Raw genomic sequence first — 26176 nt, 5'->3', positions numbered from 1 at the left:
GTAGTAAACGGAAATTTAATAATGACTTACCCACAACCAAGTTGGGGATTCTTGGCTTTGAGTCCTGAGTCAGGGATCTTAAGGCCACAGAGTGTCCTGGTTCCGGAACTAGTGGCATTGATTCCAGGTTTCCTACACCTGGGAAGTCTATAACCAACATCCTCACATTGGGAGCCATGTAGCCAGAAAGCATAGTCCTGGGAGTCCTGGAATCAACCATCCAGGCATGTGAATGTTGATTCCAGAGCTCCCAGATTTAGGTGTCATGGTTACATGGTTCACAGATTTGGTGATGGATGTTCTCAGTGCCCTAGAGCATGTAGGGTTTGTAAGACAGCATCATTTGGTATTTAATGTCCGACGCTTATTACTAGCGATGGGCCAATGCCAAGAAACGAGGACACTGTCACTGAAAGTAAGTTTAGACGCTGAGAAGGCCTTTGACAGGGTGGGCTGGGACTACCTGTTTCAAACTTTAGCCTTTATGGTATTTCGGGGCTGGTATTTGCAGGCAATAAAATCTTTATACCATCAGCAAATGGCCTGTCTTCTGGTAAATGGTATTAGGGAGTCCGACTTTCCAGTTTGCAGGGGTACTTTCACTAGAACCTCTGTTGCGCAGGCTTTCATTGGTGGAGGGGGTAGTGACTCTGGCTGATCAAAATGTTAAAACTCTAGCATATGCAGATGATCTTCTGGTAGTACTGACAGACTCATTTCAGTCTCTTGCAGATTTGCTTGCATGTTTGCAGCTTTTTGGGACATATTCTGGTTTCTTATTAAATCTAGATAAATCACAGGTTCTTTCACCACTGCCTGATACCTGGGCATGCTGGCCAAGAGATTTCCCACTTAAATGGGCACCGGGAACCCTTAAGTATTTGGGGCTTCAAATACCAGCAGATCTTACCCAACTGTACTCTTTAAACATTCGAAGGTTGCTAGGGTGGAGATGAAAACGTTGACGGAATTCAAACATGCGTGGGATAAACATAAAGGAATCCTGTTCGGAAGGAATGGATCCTCAGAAGCTTAGCTGAGATTAGGTGGCGGGGCTGGTGTTTGGGAGGCGGGGCTAGTGCTGGGCAGACTTCTATGGTCTGTGCCCTGAAAATGGCAGATACAAATCAAGGTAAGGTATACACAAAAAGTAGCACATATGAGTTTATGTTGTTGGGCAGACTGGATGGACCGTGCAGGTCTTTTTTCTGCCATCATCTACTATGTTACATGAAACGCAACACAAGTAGGAGGTGATCCACCAAGGTGGATGAACACTAACTCCCACGAGAAATCAATAGATAAAGGGAAGTGGGAAGTGGACTAGTGACTCCAGGGAGACGGGATACTGATGTACAAAGTACCACTTTATTCACAAACTCGACACAGTACCGTGTTTCGGCCACAGGCCTGCCTCAGGAGTCTAAACAATAGGTTAAAAAAATAATAATTAAAAATACATATATACATGCCAAAACATACACAGACAACCTCTAAAAAATACGTATATATAGTAGTATAAAATAGGCAAAAAATCTCAATACATACGTAGAGAAATCTATATATAGATACACATATATATGGACTCATAATGTATAGATATATATATTGTAAATAAGAAATAATATAAAATGCAAATATGGTTGATAACAATATAGCTGGAAGAAATTGACATGCACAATGTAGATTAATTTAACATGTAAATGGGGTTAACAACAATATATGTACTCATGGAAAATATATAAATAAAAGATGACTTAATACAACAATATATGATATATAGAATTTAAAATGTAGTTACAGGCTTGGAGGGCCTTTCCCGTATCATTATTAGGCCGCATTGCATCATATAACATAGTAACATACATAGAGCTGGTGGTGGGAGGCGGGACTGGTAGTTGGGAGGTGGGGATAGTGCTGGGCAGACTTATAGGGTCTGTGCCAGAGCTGGTGGTTGGGAGGCGGGGATAGGGCTGGCCAGACTTATACGGTCTGTGCACTGAAGAGGACAGTACAAATAAAAAAGTAGCACATATGAATTTATCTTCTTGGTCAGACTGGATGGACCGTGCAGGTCTTTTTCTGCCTCATCTACTATGTTTATGTTTAGTAACATAGTAGATGACAGCAGAAAAAGACCTGCACGGTCCATCCAGTCTGCCCAACAAGATAAACTCATACGTGCTACTTTTGTGTATACCTTACCTTGATTTGTATCTGTCATTTTCAGGGCACAGACCGTATAAGTCTGCCCAGCACTATCCCTGCCTCCCAACCATTGGCTCTGTCACAGATCGTATAAGTCTGCCCAGCACTATCCCCGCCTCCCACCACCGGCTCTGCCATCCAATCTCAGCTAAGCTTTATTGTTCCTAAATGGTTGTATGTTTTTCAACTGTTGCCACTGTTTCTAAAGTTATCTGATGAAAAGAAACTAACAAGCTCATTTTCAAAGCACTTAGCCTCCCAAAGTTCCATAGAAACCTATGGAACTTAGCCTCCCAAAGTGCTTTGAAAATATGCCTCTAAATAAGATGTTGCAATGTTTTCTATGGAAGGGGGGGAGGGCTCGTCTCCCTATTTCCACTTTATACATACCTGTGGAATATGGCGGCCTGGGACTGATTGGTATACACTACATAACAGTAGCAAGTGGTATGAGACATATCAACGATTGGTTTTGTTCTACACAGGATTATTCAAACACATCCTTGGAACTCCATTTATCATCCAAAGTGCACCTCAGCAGCCTTTTGCACACGGCAGAGGGCGCAGTACAAGGAGTGTTGAGGACTTCCTACATAATGCCCGCCGCTAAAGCAGTTTGGAGATGGATTTGCCGTTTGCATAAGTTTTCAGCCAAGGTGACGCCTTTTCTACCAATCTAATATAATCACACCTCCAACGTTCTGAAGCTGACTCCATGGCAGCGTGGCAGTGAAGCCGTGTAGGGTTCGTAATCGCCCCGCCCTCGAGGGAACTCTGTATAGTTGCCAGGGAAACAAACACAACGTCAGAAGGAGAAGGGACCAACCACAGGCAATCGCACTCGCTCTCACTGCCCCGCCCTTGGAGGGAAGGGAAGGCTGCATATAATATTCACCCACCGGAAGTTCATTCCCTCCGAGTTCCAGGGTCGTTGTCCCTCCCTCCCTTCCAGTTCCAGGCCCCCTCCCTCCGAATTTAAAAAGTCATCCTGGTTTACCTCACGCAGTAAAAAGCGTGCAAGCTCGGCACTTACTTCAGTTTTCCCTTCTCTGTCTCTCAGCTCTGGTCCCGCCCTCATTTCTTGTTTCTGCAAGGGCGGGACCAGAGCTGAGAGACAGAGAAGGGAAAACTGAAGTAAGTGCCGAGTCTGCACGCTTTTTACCGCTGCTGCTGGCTGCCATAACCCCGACGAGGTAAGTCAGGATGACTTTTAAAATTCGGAGGGAGGGGGGACCCTGGAACTGGGAAGAAGGGAGGGGGGACCCTGGAACAGGGAGGGAGTCGACCTTGATGAAATTACCCTTTTCCAGGGTTCAAGATTCTGGTGGAGGAACAGGTCACTCAGGCTGATGCTGTACCACTGATGAAGAGAAACAACATCTTAAGAATCTGATCTACAAGTATTGGGAACTTACGATTGTGGTCTGACAGACCTCCATGTCACACATGTTCCAGCAGAACCTAATAGTAAACCTGTCTTTGTACACCAATATAAAATCCTGTTGGCATCCTATGAGTTTGTGCAGGAGATTTTAAACACCTTGGAAGATCGAGGCATCATCTGACAGTACAACAGCACCTATAATTCACCCATATGGAGACTCGTGTTGGGCTATTGTCTTCTGAAGAAGTGGATTCCACTGTCTCAGTGGCCAGTGGCCCCGTTAGAGCAGAATCTTGCCACCATAAGAAGTTCCAAATACTTCACTAGCCTAGACTTAGCCTCAGAGTTTTGAATTGTACCCGTGCATCCTCATGATCAATAGCCTTTACTTTCAGTAATAAACAATACTCCTGGAACAGAATGTCTTTGGATATCTCAATTCCCCAGCAGAATTTAACATTTCCCTACACAAGACACTTCCACATGCTGAGGCTAGAGGCACTTTAGTATATGTAGATGACATCTTGATAAAAAGTGCAACCCTCTTAGAACATATCACAGAGATTGAACACGTCTTCCTAAAGTTAAGGGATGCAGGGACTAAAACCTTTCCCTGGCAAAAGGACAGTGGTGTTTCATTTCACCTCAGTTATCTAGGTATGAGGTGTCTGCTGAGGGACTCTGTCCCCAGAAGAAAAGAATTCAAGCATTACAGCAGTTGAAGACACCTACCAATAGTACTGAATTATGGTCTTTCCTAGGGATATGCAATTATTCCCAGCAGTTCGTGGATTCATTTTTTCAGAGATTACATGACCCTTGGTCAAGCTCTTGAAAAGAGGGAGCCTTGGACATGGGGTCCTGTGTAGGACTCTGCTGTGTGAGAACTGAAGGATGTCCTGGATCGGGCCCAATGCTTGACCTACCGTCATCGAAGCTTGGAATTTTATCTCGAATTAGGTATGGTTCATGCAGAACTGTATGAGTGCCATACTATATCAAAAATATGATGCTGATTGTCGGGTGGTAGCTTATGCTAGTAAAGCCCTGTCAGGGGTTGAAAAGAAATATAGTGACTGTGAGAAGGCACTATTGATTGCCATATGGCCCTACAATATTTCCACAGTTATGTCCAAGATGAAAACTAGTCATTAGGTCTTGAACTTCCTGGGTAGTAGTCGCCTCAAAGCTGGCCGTGTTACCAATAGTCGAATTATATCTTGGACCTTATCACTGCAAGGGTGGCCAATGAGGGTAAAGTATACTCAGCGACACAAGAGCCTGGAAGCGCAGGGCCTGGCCGAGCTACATGACTATGCTATGGAAGATCCTAACCCAAAGAGAATTCCTCCTGTGGTACCTTCCCGGTCGTGATAGATGTGTCTCCGCACCTTTTACTGTACGGACACAGGATGTTAGCCTCACCAGCACTACCACTGCATATGAGTACATCAACCATCTACACCAACACTTATGTTGGGCCTATTCCTTTGCACAGAAGAATCTTGAGAAAGCAGCCTGAGAGCGAAAGGCTTATTATGATCTCAGAAATACTACAAAGGAATATCAAGTTGGTGACAAGGCCTTCTACTATAATTACGAGAAAGAGAGAGCTAGATCTGTGTAAATTTTTACCTAGTTGGAATGGCTTCTACCAAATTGCTGGACAAGGCTTTCCCCTGTAGCCTATCAACTCTGCAATAGGAAGCCCAGTGATGAGAAAGGTACACTGATTAATATCAGCTTAGGCCATATCATCCCAGGAAGTGAGTAGAGAAGTTGAAGGAATATTGTTCCTGATAAATAATCATTATGTTTTTCAGGAAAGTTAGGCTCTTAGTTATGCTCCCTCATGGCTTCAGGAAGAATGGAGAATCGCAGAGGTCATGGATCATGGGAAAAGGGAAATGACTGGTTGTACTAATTCTGTTCTACTCTATTTTATTCTAAGTTACAAATAGAGAACACATACCGCCATCTCATGAGCCGGAAGAGGCTTATTAACAGTTTCTTTTCTTTTTACAGAGCCGACTGCTCCTCTCTGAAAGGGGGGGGGGGGGGGGGGAGAGAAAAAAAAAATTAACATTACCAATACCCTAATTCATTAATGTTAATGAGTGTCATGTTAACACTAACCTCTGGGTGGTCCCAGGACTAACCAAGTAATACTCTGTGAATACTGTTAGTGTTATGCTGTTGAAGACAGTATCTTGTCCCTTGTTGATTTTGTGACGGGTACGCTGTCTAGCTGGTTGCTAGATCATTTTTGAAGCAACATTTTGACCTTTCATGTAAAGATAGTGTTTGTTTCATGAGTCCTGACAACTCTAAACACAAAATCATTTGTGCCAACGGGGACCCCAGTTTAGTTTTCATGTGTGTGCTCACTGGTTTTCTTTTGGCTATGCTATAGCAATGAAATAAACCATGGTTTGATTTTGCTTTTGTGCCTTGGCCATAGTATCTTTTGCCTTGTACATTAACTTTGGTTTTATGATTTTGCCAGCAAATAAATCAAGTCATGACTTACAATACCTTAAGATCTATAAGCAATAACATGTAATGCTTATATTGTAACACAGTGGTGCACCTTTTGAAATTCAAATTGAGATTCAAAATTCAAATTACAATTTCAAAATCTTATGCATGTGTTCCAAATTTGTTATTACATCCACAACTTGTGGAAACATAATGTATGTACATACATACCTCCTAAACAAAGAAGGGCCTACAGTACCGGTTTCTTTTATACCTGTTATCATGGCAGGTTTAGTTAGGTGCATAAACACTTTCACACCTGTCGTTATTCAATATTACATAGATTTCTTTGTGTCTTTACCGATGGTCTTTACACTTAGGAATCTATTTACTAGCGCACAGCCAGCCGCACTAGTGGCTTATTAAACCCCAGCACTAGTTTTTCCTAAATAAAAGGTTTTTTTCTTGTGTTAGATTAGGTCACACATATATGTTGTTGGCATTGGGTAGTAGAAGGGTTTACTTTACTTTTTATCACATTTGAGTGTTTTTATCTTATAATATGTTTGCTTGTTGGTACCAACACTTGTCTCAGCCTTTATATTGATATTTACATAATTTCGTACTAAATGTGTAATTTTACGTACAATGTTATATGTTTTAAGTGATAAACTTCTCTTAAGTTTATGCTTGGCTAGTGTATTATTGTTATCTGATATGAGAGAAGGTTTCTTCTCTCCGTTTTTATGGTTTTACTTACAGTACATATACACCTAGTATAGTGCAGTTTATGTTTATAGTTAGACCAGTACATTATTTGTGTGTACGGTCGACTTCTTTGCCGTTTTCATAATATATTAGGTTGTCACTATACTGAATAATGTTTCATGTAGCATACTGCTTCTTCATGAACCATAAAGTGAATGCATTGTCAGAGACTTATAGGCATGAGTGTCTACAGTTCCTGTGGTATGGGCTTTTTAACCCACTCAAGAGTGTGTCATGTGTGTGTTGTTACATCAGGCATTTTTATTAAGGTCAGCTCAAACTGCATCTTATGTTATTCCTAAAGAGCAGCTTCCTAAGAAAAGAAAACTTTGTTTCACAGGATTTGGAGGGCGCTGCTCAGGAGTCAGAGGAGGGTTTTTTTCTCTGGTTTTTGACCGCCTTGGTTCTGCTGATGTCCTGACTTGGAAATTTCAGGGGCAGACATGGAGTGATGATCCTACTGTAGCTAGGTTGTTTTTGAGGGTGGAGTTGCTTCAGTTAATCACAAAATCTATGGAGGCTTTAAATATTTCGTCTCCTACTTCTCAGTCCTCTACTTCTGCTTCCTCTATTATGTCAGGTACTAAGAGGACGCCTGTATCTTTCCATATTCATGAGGCTATGCAGGAGCTTATTACAGCTCAGTGGGATACCCCTGATTCTAACCTCCAGGTGGCACGAGCTATTGTCCAAATTATATCCTCTTCTATCATCTGATTTGGAGCAGTTTGCTCTGTCTAAGGTGGATGCCCTTATCACTGCGGTTACTAAATGAACCACTATCCCTGTTGAAGGCGGCATTGCTCATTTACAACTATTGCGTTTTGGCCTGCACTGGCTCCCAGTCAAAGATCACATCATCTTGAAAGTCTGCTCTTTAGCGCATAAGATTGTATTTGGAGAGGCCCCTGAATACGTGCTCGACCTAATTGATCTGCCCCCAAGAAATGCTTTGTCGTCATCGCGCAACTTTCTCTGTCTGCACTATCCCAGCAGCAGGAAAGTTAGATATAAACATATGTTTGCTTCATCTTTCCCATATACCAGTGCTAAGTCTTGGAATGAACTGCCGAAGCAGTTAAAAGGGATATCAGACCATCAATTATTTAAGAAGTTCTTAAAGACATTCCTATTTACGCAAGCCTACTCCATAACGAACTCCTCCTTTTGGCTCTCCCGTTGTATTTTGAAGTGGGTCTCTAACCCAATTGCACTTGTTGGACAGTTTTTCCTTCCCATGTCTTTTCTGTGAATTCATCCCAGCTCTGTCATCCTATGTTTCTACCTTCTTTCTTTTATTGTAATTTTCTTGAAACTACTGTATGCCACATTGTGCCTGTGCTTGTGGGAAAATGTGGGATAGAAAATGCACTAAAATAAAATAAATAAATAAATAAATAAAGGATATACATGACCACAGGCTTGAGGTTTCTTTGAAGCTTGCCTTTCAAGTGTCTGCTTTAAATTCTCAGGCAGCAGTTTCTTCTTCCTTTGTGGCCAGGACTTCTTTATCGTGGATTCAGCATTTGTCCACATTGGACTCGTCTCCAGACTTTCTTCCTTTCTTTGAGGCGGGGTTATCCTATTTGTTACGCTCTTTATAATATTCTTTGAGCATTGGCTTTGAGTGTGGCCTTGGCTGTTTCGGCACGGTGCTGGCTCTGGTTGAGACATTGGGCCACTGATGTGGCATCCAAATCTCGTCTGGCAAAGTTAGCTTTTGGGGGGAAACTTCTCTTTGGTGCGGATTTGGAGGAGATTGTTAGGACTTGGGAGATTCCAAGGTCTAGCAGCTACCTGAGGACAAGCCTAAGCCTTATCTCTGAGCATCTAGGACTCGCTTTCAAGAAGCACGGAGGTATAGACCAGGGAAGGCTAGTACTTCCACTCAAAAACCTCACTTTCCTCAGACTCAGTCTTCCTTTTGAGGGGGCAAGAAGTCCTTCTCCGCTACCTCTAGAACCTCTCCCTCTTTTCATCCCTTGCAGTGATGGGGTCAAGGTTCACTCTTGTACATAGGCATAGGTGGGCGTTTTTCCTGCTTTTACAAGGAGTGTACCACCATCACTACAGACCAGTGAGTCCTAGACATTGTTCTGCATGGCTACAAGCTAGAATTTTCCAAGCCATTCGCAGGTCTTTTCTTACAGTCCCCTTGCAGCAGCTCTGCCAAGAGTCAGGCATTGCTAACTACCTTGGCATTTTTAATGCACCTGGAGGCCATTCAGCCCGTTCCTCTTGCAGAGGCACATGTTGATATTCCATCTATTTTGTCATCCTAAAGAAAGAAGACTATTTTCACCCAGTTCTGGATCTCAGAGGGGTTAAACAAGTCTCTCAGGGTGCTACACTTCTGCATGGAGACTCTTCGATCTGTGATAGCCTCAGTCCAGCCAGGCAAATTTTTCATCTCATTGGACCTCAAGGAGACTTATTTTCACATCCCGATTTAGCCTCTTCACATGAGGTTTCTCCAGTTTGCAATCCTGGGAATTCATCTAAAAAGAGTGTTTTCAATTGGGTTTCCTTATCTGGTATCAACTGTTTGGAATGTGATTCCATATCAAAGTAGGAAGCTACAGAAATATTTGCTATTTAGAAAGTTGCCAAAGGCTTATTATTTAAAAATATATATATCTGAATGTTTGATGCTAATTTTTAAAACTGTGTTTGTGATGCTTATCCCAGAATATGTCTGGCTTCTTAATTTCTGGAATCTGCATAGAACCACATGTTATATACGGGATATTAGAATCTTTTGTAGTGTAATATATGCAGTACTAGAGGAAATGGGGGGGGACCTTTTTAAATTATTATAGTTATAATTGTTCAACAGCTTCTGCTGTCATTATTCAAACAAAGCTTGATGCCTTTTGGTAACTTTTTAAGTGGAATGGAGTTCAGTACAATTTTAGTATATTTTTCTAAATTAAAATGATTTTGTAATAATTTGAAGTTTGGGAGGAGGGGAGGCAATGAGTTAGAAACATACATAATAGATATACTGTATATCTACTATAATAAAACTCACCCTCAATGTTCTGAAGACAACGTTCTGAAGTCACTCAGTCACTCACTGAAGGGTTCATGGATTCATGGTGGTGAAGCCACAACACTGACCATGTCTCTCTGCCCCGCCCTCGCATGACGGACCAATCAGAAAAAACACCCTCAACATTCTGAAACACAAAGGACCATCACAACACTGTTCCCAGGCAACACTAGGCAACGTAAGACGGACCAATCAGAGGAAACTACGTGACAATAAGGGAAGAGCATTCCCCAGCAGAATGGCTCATTATCTGTGCAGCACGGAGAGCACAGAACCACCGCTGGAACGAGAGAAGAATATTCCTGCTGTGGGTATGTGCAAAAATAGACCGGGGGAGGGGGGGGGGCGAAATTTTTAAATGCCTAATGCCAGTACTGAAGAGTGCCAGAGGGCCTATAGCACAGACTATATTTGGGATCGCTTGACATGGAGTCAGAGGAGCCGGAAAACAACGTGCCCGTCACCATCTGGGACGTGGGCGAACAGGACAAGCTGCGGCCCAGCTGGAAGGATTACCCGCGACCCAGCCAGCAGCAATCAGTGACCAAGGAAGGGGGAGGAGTACTCCTTCCCTGCCTAGGAATCGCTGGAGACTGGCTGCCAAACTAACGAAACAACCGCACACCGACGCACCACCTCCATCATCAACAGCCTGCACACACACCGCACCTTCACACACACACACACACACACAAAATAACTCTGTGACACATACACACACACACAAAAAAAACCACATGCTAGCGCCCGTTTCATTGGTTTCGGAAACGGGCCTTTTTTTTACTAGTACTCAAATATAAACCAATTCGAGTATAAACCAAGGTAAGAGTCCCCCCCCCCCCCCCAAAAGGAGGGGAAACTGTTACACTTCAATATAGACCACTCCCGTTTATATTTGAGTTATGTTAACTCCCCCTACCCACCCCATTGACCAGCATTTCTTCCTTCAGCCCCTCACTCCCCCCCCCCCCCCCTCGGTGGTTACCAGCATTTTACTGCCAGATCCTTCCTACCTTCCTTCAGCTAACACAGACAGAGTAAGCTATGCACAGGGTTGGTGCAGTTAATTGTGTGTTGGACTGGTGCAGGTTCGTGCAGGGTCTGTGTATGCTCAAGGCCTGTTGGTGGAGCCATCACTGGCCCAGCACATAATTAACTGTACCAACCCGGTGCAATTCTTACTTTGTCTGGGACAGCTGAAGGAAGGTAGAAAGGAACTGCCAGTAAAATGCTTGGAACTGCGGGGGGGGGGGGGGGGGGGGGGGGGGGGGGGGGGGGGGGGGGGTACAGGTATGGAGGAAAAATGGTGGCCACAGAAGACAAGAAGTAGGGAGAGTTGGCTCTTCTCAAACAACGGAGTAGATGTATAGATGGATAAGGTCTTTATTGGAAAATATCAAAATCAACTCGACACCACAGCCGTGTTTTGGCACCTAAGCGCGTGCCTCAGGAGTCTTATGATGTAAGGCTGATTTTCAAAAGAGATATTCTTATCAAAACTATATACATAAAAGGTATCAATCTAACCCAAAGGCAGAGCGCAAATCTCGGTGGACTGCCAAAACAGTATCAATCAGCTGCTGTGTCGAATTTATTTTGATATTTTGCAATTAAGACCTTTATCCATCTATACGTCTCCTCCGTTGTTTGAGAAGAACCAACTCTCCCTACTTCTTGTCTTCTGTGACTGTCTTCACGTAGGGAATCAGCGCACCTCCACCTTTTTTGTGGTTTTTCTTGTACTGGGAAAAATGGTGGCAGCAGTGTTGGGGGGGGGGGGGGGGGGATGGAGGAGAGACTTGAATATAAAGCCTTTTTTTTGGCCCAAAACTCTTGGTTTATATTCAAGTATATATGGTATGTAAGTTCTGTCCTGATTATTATGTGAAGATGACTAAAAAATTAAAAAAAAGATGACGCTTCAAATAAAAATCCAGTTAAAAATACAATTTTAATGGTCGATGAACAAGATGAAAAATTTACAATTACAATTTTAATGGTCGATGAGCAAGATAAAAAATACTATTTGGATGGTTGTTGAGCAAGACTCGACACAGCTGTGTTTCGGCCTACAGGGCCTGCATCGGGAGTCTATCAGGGTTCCTAAAGGCACATACATCTGAAAGCAGCTGAGACTAACACTACAGCAGCAGATTGAAATTACCAAAAACAGCAAATGCTGAAGCTCTTCAGTAACCTCCTCCTCTCACAAGTTAACTTTTTGTAACCTAGTCGTGACTGAAACAAGTCTAGACCAAAACATCTAACTTTTAGCCCTGGACATTTTTGCTTTGTTCCATTATGGCAGAAAAACTTCAGAATTTTGGGAATGCCCAAATCCCACATCCAACATGCCCCTGACACACCCCCTTCTGATTGGGCACACTGCAGACAATCTGCATAGAAAAACATCTTAAAAATGGGTTTCAAAAATAGCGATTTGGACATTTTGGCAAAAAATACCATCCCATCTGTTGCTATTTGCTGCTTTTTGGACGTTTTCTTTTAGCTCTTAATAATGTAAGCCTTTTATTGGGTAATTTGCACAAGAGATTTAAACTATTTAGGCGCCATATATAGAATTTGGGGGACAGTGCATAACTGCTAGGGGTGTGATATGGGAGGAGCAAGGGTGGGCCCAGCCCTTATGCAGTAAGGTTATAGAATGCTGTTAATTGCATATGAGAATTTACATCAAACTTATAAGGGGTAGTGCCTAAAGTTAAGTGTGTAAATGCAGACTTTCATTAGTATTGTATAATGGCAATTGTGCACATAATTGCCGTTATAGAATTTGTTCTTAACACATATAATTTATGCGCCTAACTGTACTTAAGAGGTTTTACCTATGAATTAACTATAATGGCTTATTTTTACATTTCATTTTCAGACTGAAAATATACGTAGAACACAAGTTAGGTGTTTCCATAGCATCCCACAGATCAATCCAGAGACTTGTGGGTTGTGTCCCTCTACCAGCAGGTAGAGAGAACCTCCCAGGTTTGCTATATGTGGACCTGTGCAGCCAAGTAAACCTCAGTATTCTCTCTATCTAGCAGGTGGAGGGACATCTCTGTGCAGCTCTGATCTGGCTACTGGTGTCCTTTGGGCTTAGTTTAGCACAGACAGGGGTTGAGTGGCTGTTTGCAGCTTTGGTGTACACCTGGTGGTGCCAGGTCCCTCCCGGTCTCCCCCTACCTTTCCTCCGTCGCCTAGGGCTGTTGGCCTGATCAGGTGTTTCATTTCTCTCCTGAGGTAAAAAAAAAAAAAGGTAAGCGTCTCTTTAAGAGATTTTGTTTTTGTTTAATCATATGAAGGAGCTAGATGGGCTGCCGAGTGTGTTTGAGGGGCAGGTGTTTGTGGAGCATGTCTGTGCCTTCTGAGGCGGCTAAGCGCTGCTCCCGATGTGGCGGCCGTAGAGCAGCGTCGGGGGAGTGGGAGTCATGCCGCCGTCAGGTCACAGCGGGTGTTCCCCTCAGGTGTCCGGTGTGTCAGAAGTGCAGGGGATAGTTTCGGCAGTTTCCTCGGGGCAGTTAGTGCAGCTCGCATTTTTTCCTCTCAGGCGTGACCAGCTCCGCATGTGGGGTTGACAGACAGGAGTCACAGCGCGCTTCTGTGGCACAGGCTCCGATGGAGGAAAGCAATTTAGAGGGAGCAGGTGAGTCCCTTTCAGTTCCTTTTTCCCCGGATTTTGTTTTATTAATGCACAATGCCTTTCTTCTGAAGAAGTCTGGAGCTTCTCTTCAGGTAGCCCCGTCTCTTCCTCAGCAAACTTCGGTTGCTGCAGCCTCTCAGTCTTTCCTGCCAAAACATCCCTAGGTGAAGATTTTGGATCCCAAGGAACTATCTGACACAGGTGGCCCGGTTTTGTCTCCGGGCTCTCCCTCAGAATCATTGGATTTGGCAGATGAGGTCACCCTGCCTTCTGAGGAGGGGGATGATCCGACAGCTGCCCACCTTTTTCGCAGGGAACAGCTTCCCTCCCTGATATATTAGGGCTTTTGAGGTTCTGGCCATTTCACCCCCTGAATCGTCAGGGGGAACAGGTCTGGTGCCCTCTATTATGTGTCGCATCAAATGCCCACCTCGTTCCTTTCATATGCATGAGGCCATGAAGATCCTTATTTTGGCGCAGTGGGATACGCCGGACAGTGGGCTTAAGGTTGCTAGAGTTATGTTGCGTCTTTACGCGCTGCCTGCTGCTGACTTAGACTTGCTGAAGGTGCCTATGGTGGATTCATTAATCACAGCGGTCACTAAGAAAACCACTCTCCCTGTGGAGGGTGGCACGATGCTCAAGGACCCTCAGGATCGTAAGTTGTAGACTTGCTTGAAGCTGTCCTTTGAAGTAGCGGTCCTTTCCCTGCAAGCTTCAGTTTGTGGCTCCTATGCGGAGTGGGCATGCTTATCGTGGGTAAAAAAAAGCCTCATCTCCAGAGGACCTCGTGGCTGTTTTGCCGGCCTTAGAGTCCAGTTTAGCCTTCCTTGCGAATCTTCTTTATGATCTTTTGAGGGCTTCGGCGTAGGAGGTTTCCCTAGCGGTGGTTGTGACATTCGGCTGCAGACGTGGCCTCTAAGTTACGGCTGGCAAGGCTTCCTTTTAGGGGAAAGCTTTTGTTTGAGACAGACCTAGAACAGATTGTGAAGGGCCTCGGTGATTCTAAGGGCCAGCACTTCCCGGAGGAGAGGTCCAAATTTGTGCGACTAGTGGGACCCGTCTGCACACAATCATGCACTGGTGGTTCATTTGAAAGAATCTGGTGTCGGGCGTTCCTCTGCAAACCCTGGAATGGAAGATCGTGACCACGGATGCGTCGCTGTCTGATTGGGGGGGCTCATTGCCTCTAACAGACGGCCCAGGGCATTTGGACCTCGATGGAGGCGTCTTGGTCCATCAACTGCTTGGAGTTGCGGGCGATTCATCTGGCCCTTCGGGAGTTTCTGTCTCTTCTCCTTGGTTGCCCAGTTCGAGTTCTCTCGGGCAATGCGCCGGCGGTCGCCTATGTGAACCGTCAGGGGGGCATCAGGAGTGCAGCACTAGCGCGTGAGGTGGCCCTGATCCGCCGTTGGGCAGAGACTCATCTCTCTCTCTTGACGGCGGCTCATATAGCGGGGTCACAGAATGTGCAAGCGGACTTTCTCAGTCGCCACCAGTTGGAGCCGGGGGAGTGGACACTCTCCCCTCTGGCCTGCGATCAGATAGCTGACTGTTGGGGGATGCCGGTGATGGACTTAATGGGCACCGCATTCAATGAGAAGATTCCCCGTTTCTTCAGCAGGGGAAGAGAGCTGGGCTCAGAAGGCATCGATGCTCTTCTACAACCTTGGCCCAGGGGCCTGCTCTATGCCTTTCCACCGTGGCCTATGGTGGGCAGGTTACTGACTTGCATTGCCAGTCATCCTACTACTACTACTACTAAGCATTTCTATAGCGCTGCCAGGGTTACGCAGCGCTGTACAAGTTTAAACACGGGGAGGGACAGTCCCTGCTCAAGAGAGCTTACAATCTAACGGTAACAGACTACGTAGTCAGTGTAGGTAACAGGAATGGGGAAGGTGGTTAGGCGCCAAAAGCAAGGGAGAAGAGATGGGCCTTGAGTAAGGACTTGAAGATGGGCAGGGAGGGCGCATGGCGTATGGGCTCAGGAAGTCTGTTCCAGGCATAAGGTGCTGCGAGGCAGAAGGGGCGGAGTCTGGAGTTAGCGGTGGTGGAGAAGGGTACAGATAGGAGTGATTTGTCCTGAGAGCGGAGGTTACGGGTGGGAACATACGGGGAGAGGAGGGTAGAGAGGTAATGGGGGGCAGCAGATTGAGTGCACTTGAAGGTCTAAAGGAGAAGCTTGAACTGTATACGGTAGCGGATTGGTAGCCAGTGAAGCGACTTGAGGAGAGGGGTGATATGAGAGTATCGGTTCACGCGGTAGATAAGACGTGCGGCGGAATTTTGGACAGATTGAAGGGGGGATAGGTGGCTAAGCGGGAGGCCAGCGAGGAGAAGGTTGCAATAGTCAAGACGAGAGGTAACAAGCGAGTGGACGAGGGTTCGGGTGATCTGTTCAGAGAGGAATGGGCGAATTTTGCTAATATTATAGAGGAAGAAGCGACAGGTCTTAGCTGTCTGCTGGATATGGGCAGAGAAGGAGAGGGAGGAATCGAAGATGACTCCGAGATTGCGTGCTGAAGAGACGGGGAGGATGAGGGTGTTGTCAACAGAGACGGAAAGTGGGGGAAGAGGAGAAGAGGGTTTGGGTGGAAAGATAAGGAGCTCAGTCTTTGCCATGTTCAATTTCAGATGCCGGTTGGACATCCAGGCAGCGATGTCGGAAAGGCAGGCTAAAACTTTGGCCTGGGTTTCGACTGTGATGTCGGGAGTGGAGAGGTAAAGCTGGGTGTCATCGGCATAGAGATGGTACTGGAAACCATGTGATGAGATCAACGAGCCTAGGGAAGAGGTGTATATCGAGAAGAGAAGTGGTCCAAGGACAGATCCTTGAGGAACCCCAACAGAGAGCGGGACGGGGGTGGAAGAGGAGCCATTAGAAGATATTCTGAAGGTGCGTTGGGAAAGATACGAGGAGAACCAGGAGAGGACGGAACCCTGGAACCCAAATGAGGACAGTGTGTCAAGAAGTAAATTATGATTGACGGTATCAAAGGCGGCGGATAGGTCGAGGAGGATGAGGATGGAATAATGGCCTTTGGATTTGGCGAGGAACAGGTCATTGCAGACTTTAGAGAGTGCTGTTTCTGTCGAGTGTAGTGGGCGAAAGCCAGATTGAAGCGGGTCGAGGACAGCCTGAGAGGAGAGGAAGTCAAGGCAACGGCTGTGGACAGCACGTTCAAGTAATTTGGAGAGGAAGGGTAGAAGAGAGATGGGGCGGTAGTTGGAGGGACAGGTGGGGTCAAGTGATGGTTTTTTGAGAAGTGGTGTGACTACAGCGTGCTTGAAGGTGTCAGGGACAGTAGCAGTGGAGAGAGAGAGGTTGAGGATGTGACAGATTGAGGGGTTAACTGTAGGAGAGATGTTGGTAAGCAGATTGGTGGGAATGGGATCCGAGGAACAGGTGGTGCACTTAGAGGAAGAAAGAAGGCGAGCAGTTTCCTCTTCGGTGATCTCAGGGAAGGAGGAAAAGGAGGCCGGGTTAGGTTGGTTGAGGGAGTGGGTTAAGAAGTCACAGGGAGGAGAAGGCTTGGAAGTGAATTCAAGGTTAATCTTCTGCACTTTATCGCGGAAGTGGTCAGCTAGTGTTTGAGGAGAGAGTGAGGGGGGGGTGGGAGCGGAGGGTACTTTAAGTAGGGAGTTGAGGGTGGCGAAGAGGCGACGAGGGTTGGAGCCAAGAGAGTTGGTTAATTGAGAATAATATTCCTGTTTGGCAAGGAATAGGGAGGACTGGAAGGAGGATAGCATGAATTTGTAATGGGTGAAGTCTGATAGGGTGCGAGATTTCCTCCAGAGTCGTTCAGCAGATCGGGTGCAGGAGCGAAGGTAACGGATGCAAGGGGTTAACCAGGGCTGAGGATTAGTGCGCTTAGTGGGGCGAGAGACAGATGGTGCTAGGGTATCCAGAGCAGTGGAGAGAGTTTCATTGTAGGTAGAGACAGCCGTGTCGACAGATTCAGAAGACGAGATGGAAGGGAAGAGATTGGAGATGTGAGAGGATAGGGTAGGGGGGTCAGCTTGGAGATTCCTGAAGGCCGTGGTTATAGTTGGGCGAGGTTGAGGGGGAGGGTGATGAAGTGTGAGGGTGATTAGGTGATGATCTGAGATAGGAAGGACTGAGGTGCAGAAATTGGAAGGTGAGCAGGAAAAGAAGAGAACGAGGTCGAGACAATGGCCATCACGGTGAGTAGGGGTGGTAGAGCATAGTCGGAGGTTAAAGGAGGATATCAGAGTGAGGAATTTAGAAGCGTAGGAGTTGGATGGGATGTCAACGTGAATGTTAAAATCACCAAGAATGAGGGATGGAGATGCGGGATCAAGAAAGACGGTGAACCAAGCGTCGAAGTCAGTAAGGAATGAAGAGAGGGGCTTGTCAGGGGGGGCGGTAGATGACTGCAACTCTGAGTGGTAATGGGTAGAATAGCCGGATGGAGTGAGCTTCGAAGGACGAGAAGCAGTGAGACTGCGTTAGGAGGAGGGGTTGGAAACTACAGGAGGGTGAGAGAAGTAGCCCAACGCCTCCACCGCGGCCATCTGGGCGGGGAGTGTGGGAGAAGAGAGAGCCTCCATGACAGAGGGCCGCGACTGAGGCAGAGTCGTCAGGGGAGAGCCAGGTTTCAGTTAGGGCGAGCAGTTGGAGGGAATGAGAGATGAAGAGATCGTGGGTGAAGGGCAGTTTGTTGCAGATCGAGTGGGCATTCCACAAGGCACATGAGAAGGGGAGGGAAGAGGGGGGGAGGAGGGGAATAGAGACGAGGTTGGAGACATCACGGAATCGTTTGCATGGATAGGAGGAGGACAGGTGGGGGGGGGGGGCCTGGATTAGGATTAATGTCTCCCGCGGATAGCAGGAGGAGGAGCAAGAGAGTGCGGAGGAGGGTGGGGCAGGTCGGACGACGAAGGCAACGAAGACGGGGTGCACTTAGGAGGAATGGTGAAGGGTTGATGGTAGGAAGTAGGTGTTGGAGATTAAGGGCTAGGAAGGAGGAGGGGGACAAGAGAGATGGTGAGGTGGTGAGGGATGGGGTGAATAGGGTATTGCCGTAGCGGGCAGGACGGGAGGAAACACAGGTGGGCAATGGGTTCCAGCGGTAGACAGCGGTAAGGGTGATCCTGTTCGAGTGATCCTGGTGGCCCGGATTGGCCCAGACGTCCCTGGTATGCGGATATGGTCAGGCTCCTGTTCGATCGTCCTCTCCAGCTCTAGGCCAGGACAGTCTCTTGCTGCAGGGACCAGTCAGGATGGAGGATCCCTCCCCCTTTGGTCTTATGGCCTGGCCCTTGAAAGGGCAAAGTTGAGAAGGAAAGGGTTTCTGGACGTGGTTATCTCTACGATGCTTCAGGCTCTGAAAACATCCACCTCGATAGCTTATGCTAGGATGTGGCATACCTTCGATTCGTGGTGTGCAAGTTCGGGATTGTCAGCGGCTTCGGTATCTGTTATCCTCGCATTTCTTCAGGAGGGTGTACAGAAATCACTCTTGTTGAGTTCTGTTAAGGTGCAGGTGGCAGCTCTGGCATGCTTTAGAGGTCGACTTCAGGAGGCGTCGATCGCCTCCCACCCAGATGTGATTCGTTTTTTGAAGGGCGTAAATCGGTTGCGTCCTCCGCACGTGCCAGTTCTGCCATCCTGGAACCTTAATCTAGTTCTCAAAGCGTTTCAGCAACCTCCTTTCGAACCCTTATCGGGGATTACGGTTAAGGATCTTACCTTGAAGGCGATTTTCCTAGTAGCCATTACTTCAGCTCGGAGAAGTTCAGAGTTGCAGGCTCTTTCTTGCAGAGACCCCTTCCTGTGTTTTACGGAGGCGGGGGTATCGGTTAGGACAGTTCCTTCATTTTTGCCCAAGGTGGTTTCTCATTTCCATTTGGGGCAGTCTCTGCATTTGCCGACTTTTCGCTGGGAAGATTACCCCGAGCAATTCCGGGCTCTTCGCTGCCTCGATGTGAGACGGGCTCTTCTCAGGTATTTGGAGGTGACAAATGAATTTCGTGTTTCTGACCATCTCTTCATCCTTTTTGGAGGCAGTAAGAAGGGTCATATGGCTTCCAAGGCCACCATAGTCTGTTGGGTGCGGGAGGCCATCACTTCGGCCTACGTGACATTGGGCAAGCAAGCCCCTGTGCAAATTTGTGCTCATTCTACATGAGCTCAGGCTTCCTCCTATGCAGAGTCCTGTTTGGTTCTCTGGAAGATATCTGCAGAGCCGCTACATGGGCTTCGGTCCATACATTCACTCTTCATTATCGGGTGGATGTGGCAGCTCGGCAGGGTGCGGTGTTTGGCTCGTTGGTGATTTATGCCGGGTTGGGGGTGTCCCAACCTACTTGAGGACTGCTTGGGTACATCCCATATGTCTCTAGATTGATCTGTGGGACTCTATGGAAGGAAATATTAATTCTTACCTGATAATTTTCTTTCCATTAGTCCCAACAGATCAATCCAGGGGCCCCTCCTGGATTTACTGTCTGCGGTTTTGTTTCGGTTGGTTTGTTTTTTCGGGTTTCATTGTTCTGAATGTTCCTTCGTTTGATTAAGTAATAAAAACAAATAAATTTGAAAGTGGTGGAAGTATTTTGGGCATTTGGTCTGACGGTGTCAGTAGAGTTTTCTATTGTTTCCATTCCACTGCTTTGGTATCGTTCATACTGAGATCTACTTGGCTGCACAGGTCCACATATAGCAAACCTCGGAGGTTCTGTCTATCTTCACCTGCTGGTAGAGGGACACAACCCACAAGTCTCTGGATTGATCTGTTGGGACTAATGGAAAGAAAATTATCAGGTAAGAATTAACTTTTCCTTGTGTTTCCAGGAGTTATCCCTCAGTACTGAGTCTGTACTACAAGTATCAATTGTCACAGCACTCCAGTGATACCAAACGTATCTATCCAAGGCAACCACTGTGGGAAATGAATGTACACTATTAATAGCAAAGTTGTTTGGTTCATTCTGTTAGATCTGTTCTGTTAGTAAAACTGTATATGAAACTGGAGAAAGAGGCAGGTGAAAAACATAAATGGCCTAAATGCTGTGAAAAGTCTCAGCAAGCTTACATGAACTCCAAAGGGAGAAAGGTAAGAGTTCAGACCACTTATGTATGAAAGCGAAATAGGAGACTATGGGGCTCATTTTCAAAGCACTTAGATATATAAAGTTCCATAGGTTATGATGTAATTTTGTAAGTCTAAATTCAATCTACTATAATAAAACTCACCCTCAACGTTCTGAAGACAACATTCTGAAGTCACTCAGTCAGTCACTGAAGCGTTCATGGATTCATGGTGGTGAAGCCTCAACACTGACCATGTCTCACTGCCCCGCCCTCACATGACGGACCAATCAGAAAAAACACCCTCAACATTCTGAAACACAAAGGACCATCACAACACCGTTCCCAGGCAACACTAGGCAACGTAAGACGGACCAATCAGAGGAAACTACGTGACAATAAGGGAGGAGCATTCCCCAGCAGAATGGCTCATTATCTGTGCAGCACGGAGAGCACAGAACCACCACTGGAACGAGAGAAGAATATTCCTGCTGTGGGTATGTGCAAAAATTTACATTTACATTTCACCAACAGAAAGACCCCCCTCCACAAACCTCCTTGACAGACAAAACCACACACACACAATACAACAGAAACACACCCTCAAAGCCACACACCAATCCAACCCACTTTGCCAGCACAGCACAGCACATCCCCCAAGCAAAAAACAAAACAAAAAAAGAAACACATCAACAACCTGCACACACACCACACCCTCACACACTCACACACACACACACACACACAAAATAACTCTGTGACACACACACACACACACAAAAAAAAAACACATGCTAGCGCCCGTTTCATTGGTTTTGGAAACGGGCCTTTTTTACTAGTGTCTTTATAATATACTAGGATCGAAGTTTCAGAAATCGCACCTAGATTGAAGCCATGAACATTTATTTATTTGTGACATTTATATCCCATGTTACCCCCAACAAGTTTGAGTTTAATGTGGCTTACAATAAACAGTACAGGATACATAACAAAGAATGACACATAAGAAAGTAATTTGTTGTAAGAATCCAATTTTACAATATAGTATCATAAACATACTGGGATAGCTATGGATGTTTAACATTTAGAAAATCTATTGTGAATGAGAAATTGTACATGAAGTAAAGAGAAAGTTAAAGGTAAATAAGAGTAATAACCAATTTAGGTAATAATTAATTAATTGAGACATAGTTCTTTGTGAGGGTTTGTTTGAATAGGAATGATTTGAGGATTTTGCGGAATCTAGTATATTCCTGTATGTTTCTTATGTTGGGTGGTAAGGAGTTCCACCATTTGGTTCCTAGGAAGTGAAGTCTGCATAGTGGACATTTTTGTAGATCGCTTTTTTGCAATTTGGGAGGTGTAGTCTGAGTTAGTTTTTTGCCTCATATTTGCTTGTTTTATAAACAACATGATTGTTGTGTCTCTTCCTATTCTCTGCCCATACCCTATGCTGAACACATGCACATGTGGATCACATGAAAGTTTGTGTCATCTTGGTACTGCTCAAATTTTATGTGCTTAACTCCTGGGGTAATTTTATAAAAGCCCGTTTGCATGCGAAAAATCCTTTATTAAATTTCCCCCTTAATGTTTCCCATAGCTTCTTCTATGGAGCTGTTTCCAGTACTGTGAAGTTATGTAGAGTGTTGCTGTGATGAGCCTGACCAGAACAATTGCACTTTAACACACTAAACCTGAATCAGGCTGAAGAACAGATAGCAGAAGGTTATTATAATAAAAGCCTGGCAGTAGAGGAAAACTGATGCAACCCTCTGTGTATTATAAGAATCTAGGAAATGATTTATATTAGAACAAGAAAGGTAGGAAACTAGGAATTTGTAAACCACCTTGCTGTGTATTCATGAAATGGCGATATATTAAGCTAAATAAACCATAATAACATAAGAGGAGGCAAAGAATCTAGATAATCCTCCTGCTTGAAGTGAGCAGAAAATCTGTTTCATTTATGTGCCTCGTAAACTGAGTTATTGTGCTGTTGGTGTTTCCTGTATGAGATGCATGGTCCACATTCTACTAATTAATCTTCATGTTCCCTCTAAAGGTGGTGGTTCAGCATGTACACTTTGATGGCCTTGGTAGAACAAAAGATGATTTCATCGTGTATGAAATAGGAGAGGTTTTCAAAGCAAAAAACCTTATTGATGTAAGTAGCTTTTTTAAATTCTGGGGATGAGGCTTTTCACCTTTGTTCATGTTTTTGTCACTTGGGGCAAAGGTTGTGATCAGAAAGGATTTAAGAGCATCTTTTGAGACTGTGCCTCTCTGCTAGTATAACTGTGTGACAAAGAAGTTACTGTTAATAATTCAGGATTTTAAAAATTTAAACAGGCAGTGCTATTTGTCAAAATGTGATCAGTGTTCATTGGCCTTTCAAATTATCTTTAGTTTAACACAAAATGCTATCAATTCACTTTTGCCAGAGCATGCATAACTAGAAATGATATGCAAATATACATTTTTAGAATGAAGGTCTTATGACAGAATTTGTGTTGATATCAGTGTGGCATGATAACTTAAGGCAGAGGGCTGTTTGCCCTTTGAAAAATAATTTAAAGAAAAGTTGCAAGAGAGCACAAAATTTTGTAAAGAGAACTGTTTCTTGGACTAGCCCTGTGGATCAGGCAGGGATGTTGCAAGTTTGAATACCAATAACTTTTTTCCATGGCTGTTCAGGCCAAGGTTGTTCTGCAGAAGTGATGTGAACAGGCTTAGGGAGGGAAAGCAGTGATACTGAGTATGCTTTGGAGAAGGCACCCCTCCGTCTCTCCCTGGGGCTAGTATGGGTCAGCTGTGCCACCCAGGCACTCTAGCTGTAATGGGTTAGGGGTGGCAGAGACTGCTGAGGGCAGAGCCAGCACCAGCTTTTCCAGTGCTTGGTTTAGACAGAATAACACCCTCCCTCTGCTGCCCTGCCCCTCCCTACTCCATCTTTTGCTTTTGTTTTTGAGTGAGCTTTAGTTGTAGAAAATGTGATTTCCTTAGTGTTATGGCTGTACCATCCTGAAATATTGGGTTATTATCCTTGCCTACCAGCAGATGGAGGTAGAGAAACTGATCTTTCCCAGTGGCATCACTGGTACAAAGGGACTGTGCTCAGTGTAAAGCTCCAGTATTTTCTCTGTCTCCGGAAAATGATAGGTTATTCAGGCTTGTGCTCCTGGTCTCTGGCCTATTTCCCAGCTCTGCAGGCTAAGTCTGTACAGCTTGGTTAAGCCTAATGGCCGGTTCCCAGATCCTCAGACTGGACCTTGTCGAGGGTGGAGCATGTCTCCGCAGCCCCATGGGCATTAACAGGTTAGGCTTGTGATGCATAAAAGACCTGGAGGATTTGTGGGATCCCCACTCTGTAAGGTGCTTTCCCATATGATTTCATGCCAGAGGAGGTGAATAGGTCCTGGAAGTACCCCAAGTGAATGATGTCATGGCAGTTACCAAAGCTGCTGTGCCTGTGCAGAGGGACTCAACTGTCAAGGAGGTGCATAAGAAGATGATGGAGCGGCAATTCAAGTTGGGATTTTCCTCTGGTGCTGCAGGCATACAGTCCACCACTTGTGCTAAATGACACAAGGTTGCAGTAATTGCTGATGTATACCCAGTGGTGATCCGTTTGGAGTTAGGGGTGGACCTTCTGGTTGTTGTTCTGTATGGTCTTATGTGCATCTCCTCTCACTCGGTGGTCTCCACTGTAAGGGTCGGAGATAGCTCTGGCTGTGTCATTGGACTGTGAATGCAGCTTCCAAGAAGCTTCTTAGTCAGTTGCCCTTTAGGTAGTGCTTGCTTTTTGGAGAAGCTAGTTAGGATAGGGGAGAGGCTTGTCCTCTTTTTGGCTCTTTGAACTGCACCAGAAGGGCTCCCAGCAGGCCCCTGTGGTTGATGGCCACTCGAGGGGTGGAAGTTAGCTCTATTCGGAGAAGCATCAGTCTCACTTGGCTCTAATACCTAGCTAGTCCTTCAAGCTGGGGTCCTTTTCTGGCCTCTGAATGATCTGGTGATGCTGGGCCATCTGGCTTGTACAGAGGTTCTAGAGCTTCCTAATGAGGGTGCGTTGGGCCCCTTGGTGGTGTGTTTAGGGGGGCAGATTGTCCCTTTTTGGCCATGAGTGGGCCCATGTCACCTCAGACTGTTGGATCTTTGAAGTCGTTGAGTTGGCTGCACCTTGGAATTGGTGCATCCTATGCCAGATGCCTTCATGGTGTCGCCTTGTGGTTCGGTTGTAAAGCAACAAGCAGAAGAACTATAGTGAATAAGTGATCCTGTGAGGAAGAGAGAGAATCTTGGCCCTGATGAAGGGCAGGGTGAGGTGTGAAGGAATAGAGAAGCCTAGGAGGAGAAAGAAAAACAGAGCTACAGTAGCAATTAGGAGAAGAAAAATTGAACGGTAGGGATAGATGAGAGTAAGGTGGCAATGGAGAGGACTGCATGGGGAATTAGTGAGGTGAGGACAGTATTGCAGTAGGAATTGAGAGGGCTGCATGAGGTTAGGGGTGCACTTGTACGTTCTCTCTCAAAAAAATTATATTATTAGGGGTGGGGAGAATGGGGACAGATGGAGTTAGATATACATTTAATCTGTGGAGTATATCTCTGCAGTCTCTTTTTTATTGTTATTTATTAATAACTATAATAAACATAAAAGCTCTTGGAACTGACAGCTTTTATGTGCATTAACGTCTTACCTGCATTTAAAATTCTGAAATGAACTTCTCTAGCCCAGCATTAAATCCCATCAGTTTATTTTGGGATAATAAATAGGGTTTCTCAAGCAACAATTTTGTTGAACTTCTAACTTCCAGGTGCTGGGACTGAACCAAGCTCCTGCAAAAAGGACAGGTTTATTCTGACCCCTAAATCCCATACTTCTCAAATTGACTGGCGTTAGGTGAGAAACCTACCTGATATTGTCTTAAATTTTTAAGGCTTGTTGCTTAATCAATTTAATTAGCACTGGGAAACCTCTCTTTCTCCGAGGACAACCAGGCTGCTTGTTCTCACGACTGGGTGACGTCCGTGGCAGCCCCCACCAACCGGAAAAAAGCTTTGCGGGCGGTCCGCACGCAGGGCACGCCCACCGCGCATGCGCGGCCGTCTTCCCGCTCGTGCGTGACCGTTCCCGCCAGTCTTTTCCTTTCCGCGCCTGAGGAGAGTCATGCCGTCGCCGCTCTCCCTTCGCAGCCCAGGAAAGACCGTCGCGTTTACGCGATTTCGTTTGCTTTGTTTTGTTTATTGTTGCCGCGCGCTCCTATTTAGTTTTTCAAAAAAAAAAAAAAAAAAAAGAGCACGCGCTCCTTTTTCCCTTGTTTTCTAGCGAGGGCGTCGCGTTGTGGCCGCCCAATCGAGTTATTTTTCGAGGTGTGATTTCCGCCACCATCGACGACTTTAACTTCGCCGACGCGATTTTTCCGTCGATGTCCTCGAAGGTCCCGAGTGGATTTAAGAAGTGTGGTCGGTGCGGCCGGCCGATCTCGCAGACCGACACCCACGCTTGGTGCCTCCAGTGCCTCGGGCCGGAGCACAATCTCAAGTCGTGTTCTCTGTGTCTCGGTCTCCGGA

The 26176-nt window shown here is 45.6% G+C and overlaps 1 protein-coding gene across 2 annotated transcripts in view; it reads left to right on the top strand.

The window, feature by feature from the left end:
* Nucleotides 1–26176, top strand: part of SAMM50 (SAMM50 sorting and assembly machinery component) — a 153524-nt gene that overhangs the window by 10549 nt on the left and 116799 nt on the right. For both annotated transcript variants that reach the window (XM_030215009.1, XM_030215010.1), the window contains exon 3: nucleotides 22668–22769. In XM_030215009.1, the coding sequence (XP_030070869.1) occupies nucleotides 22668–22769 (102 nt within the window). The remainder of the gene's footprint in view (nucleotides 1–22667; nucleotides 22770–26176) is intronic.

This window comes from Microcaecilia unicolor, chromosome 9, assembly GCF_901765095.1.
Source record: "Microcaecilia unicolor chromosome 9, aMicUni1.1, whole genome shotgun sequence".
NCBI lineage: Eukaryota > Metazoa > Chordata > Amphibia > Gymnophiona > Siphonopidae > Microcaecilia > Microcaecilia unicolor.
This window is presented reverse-complemented; position numbering and strand designations above follow the sequence as displayed.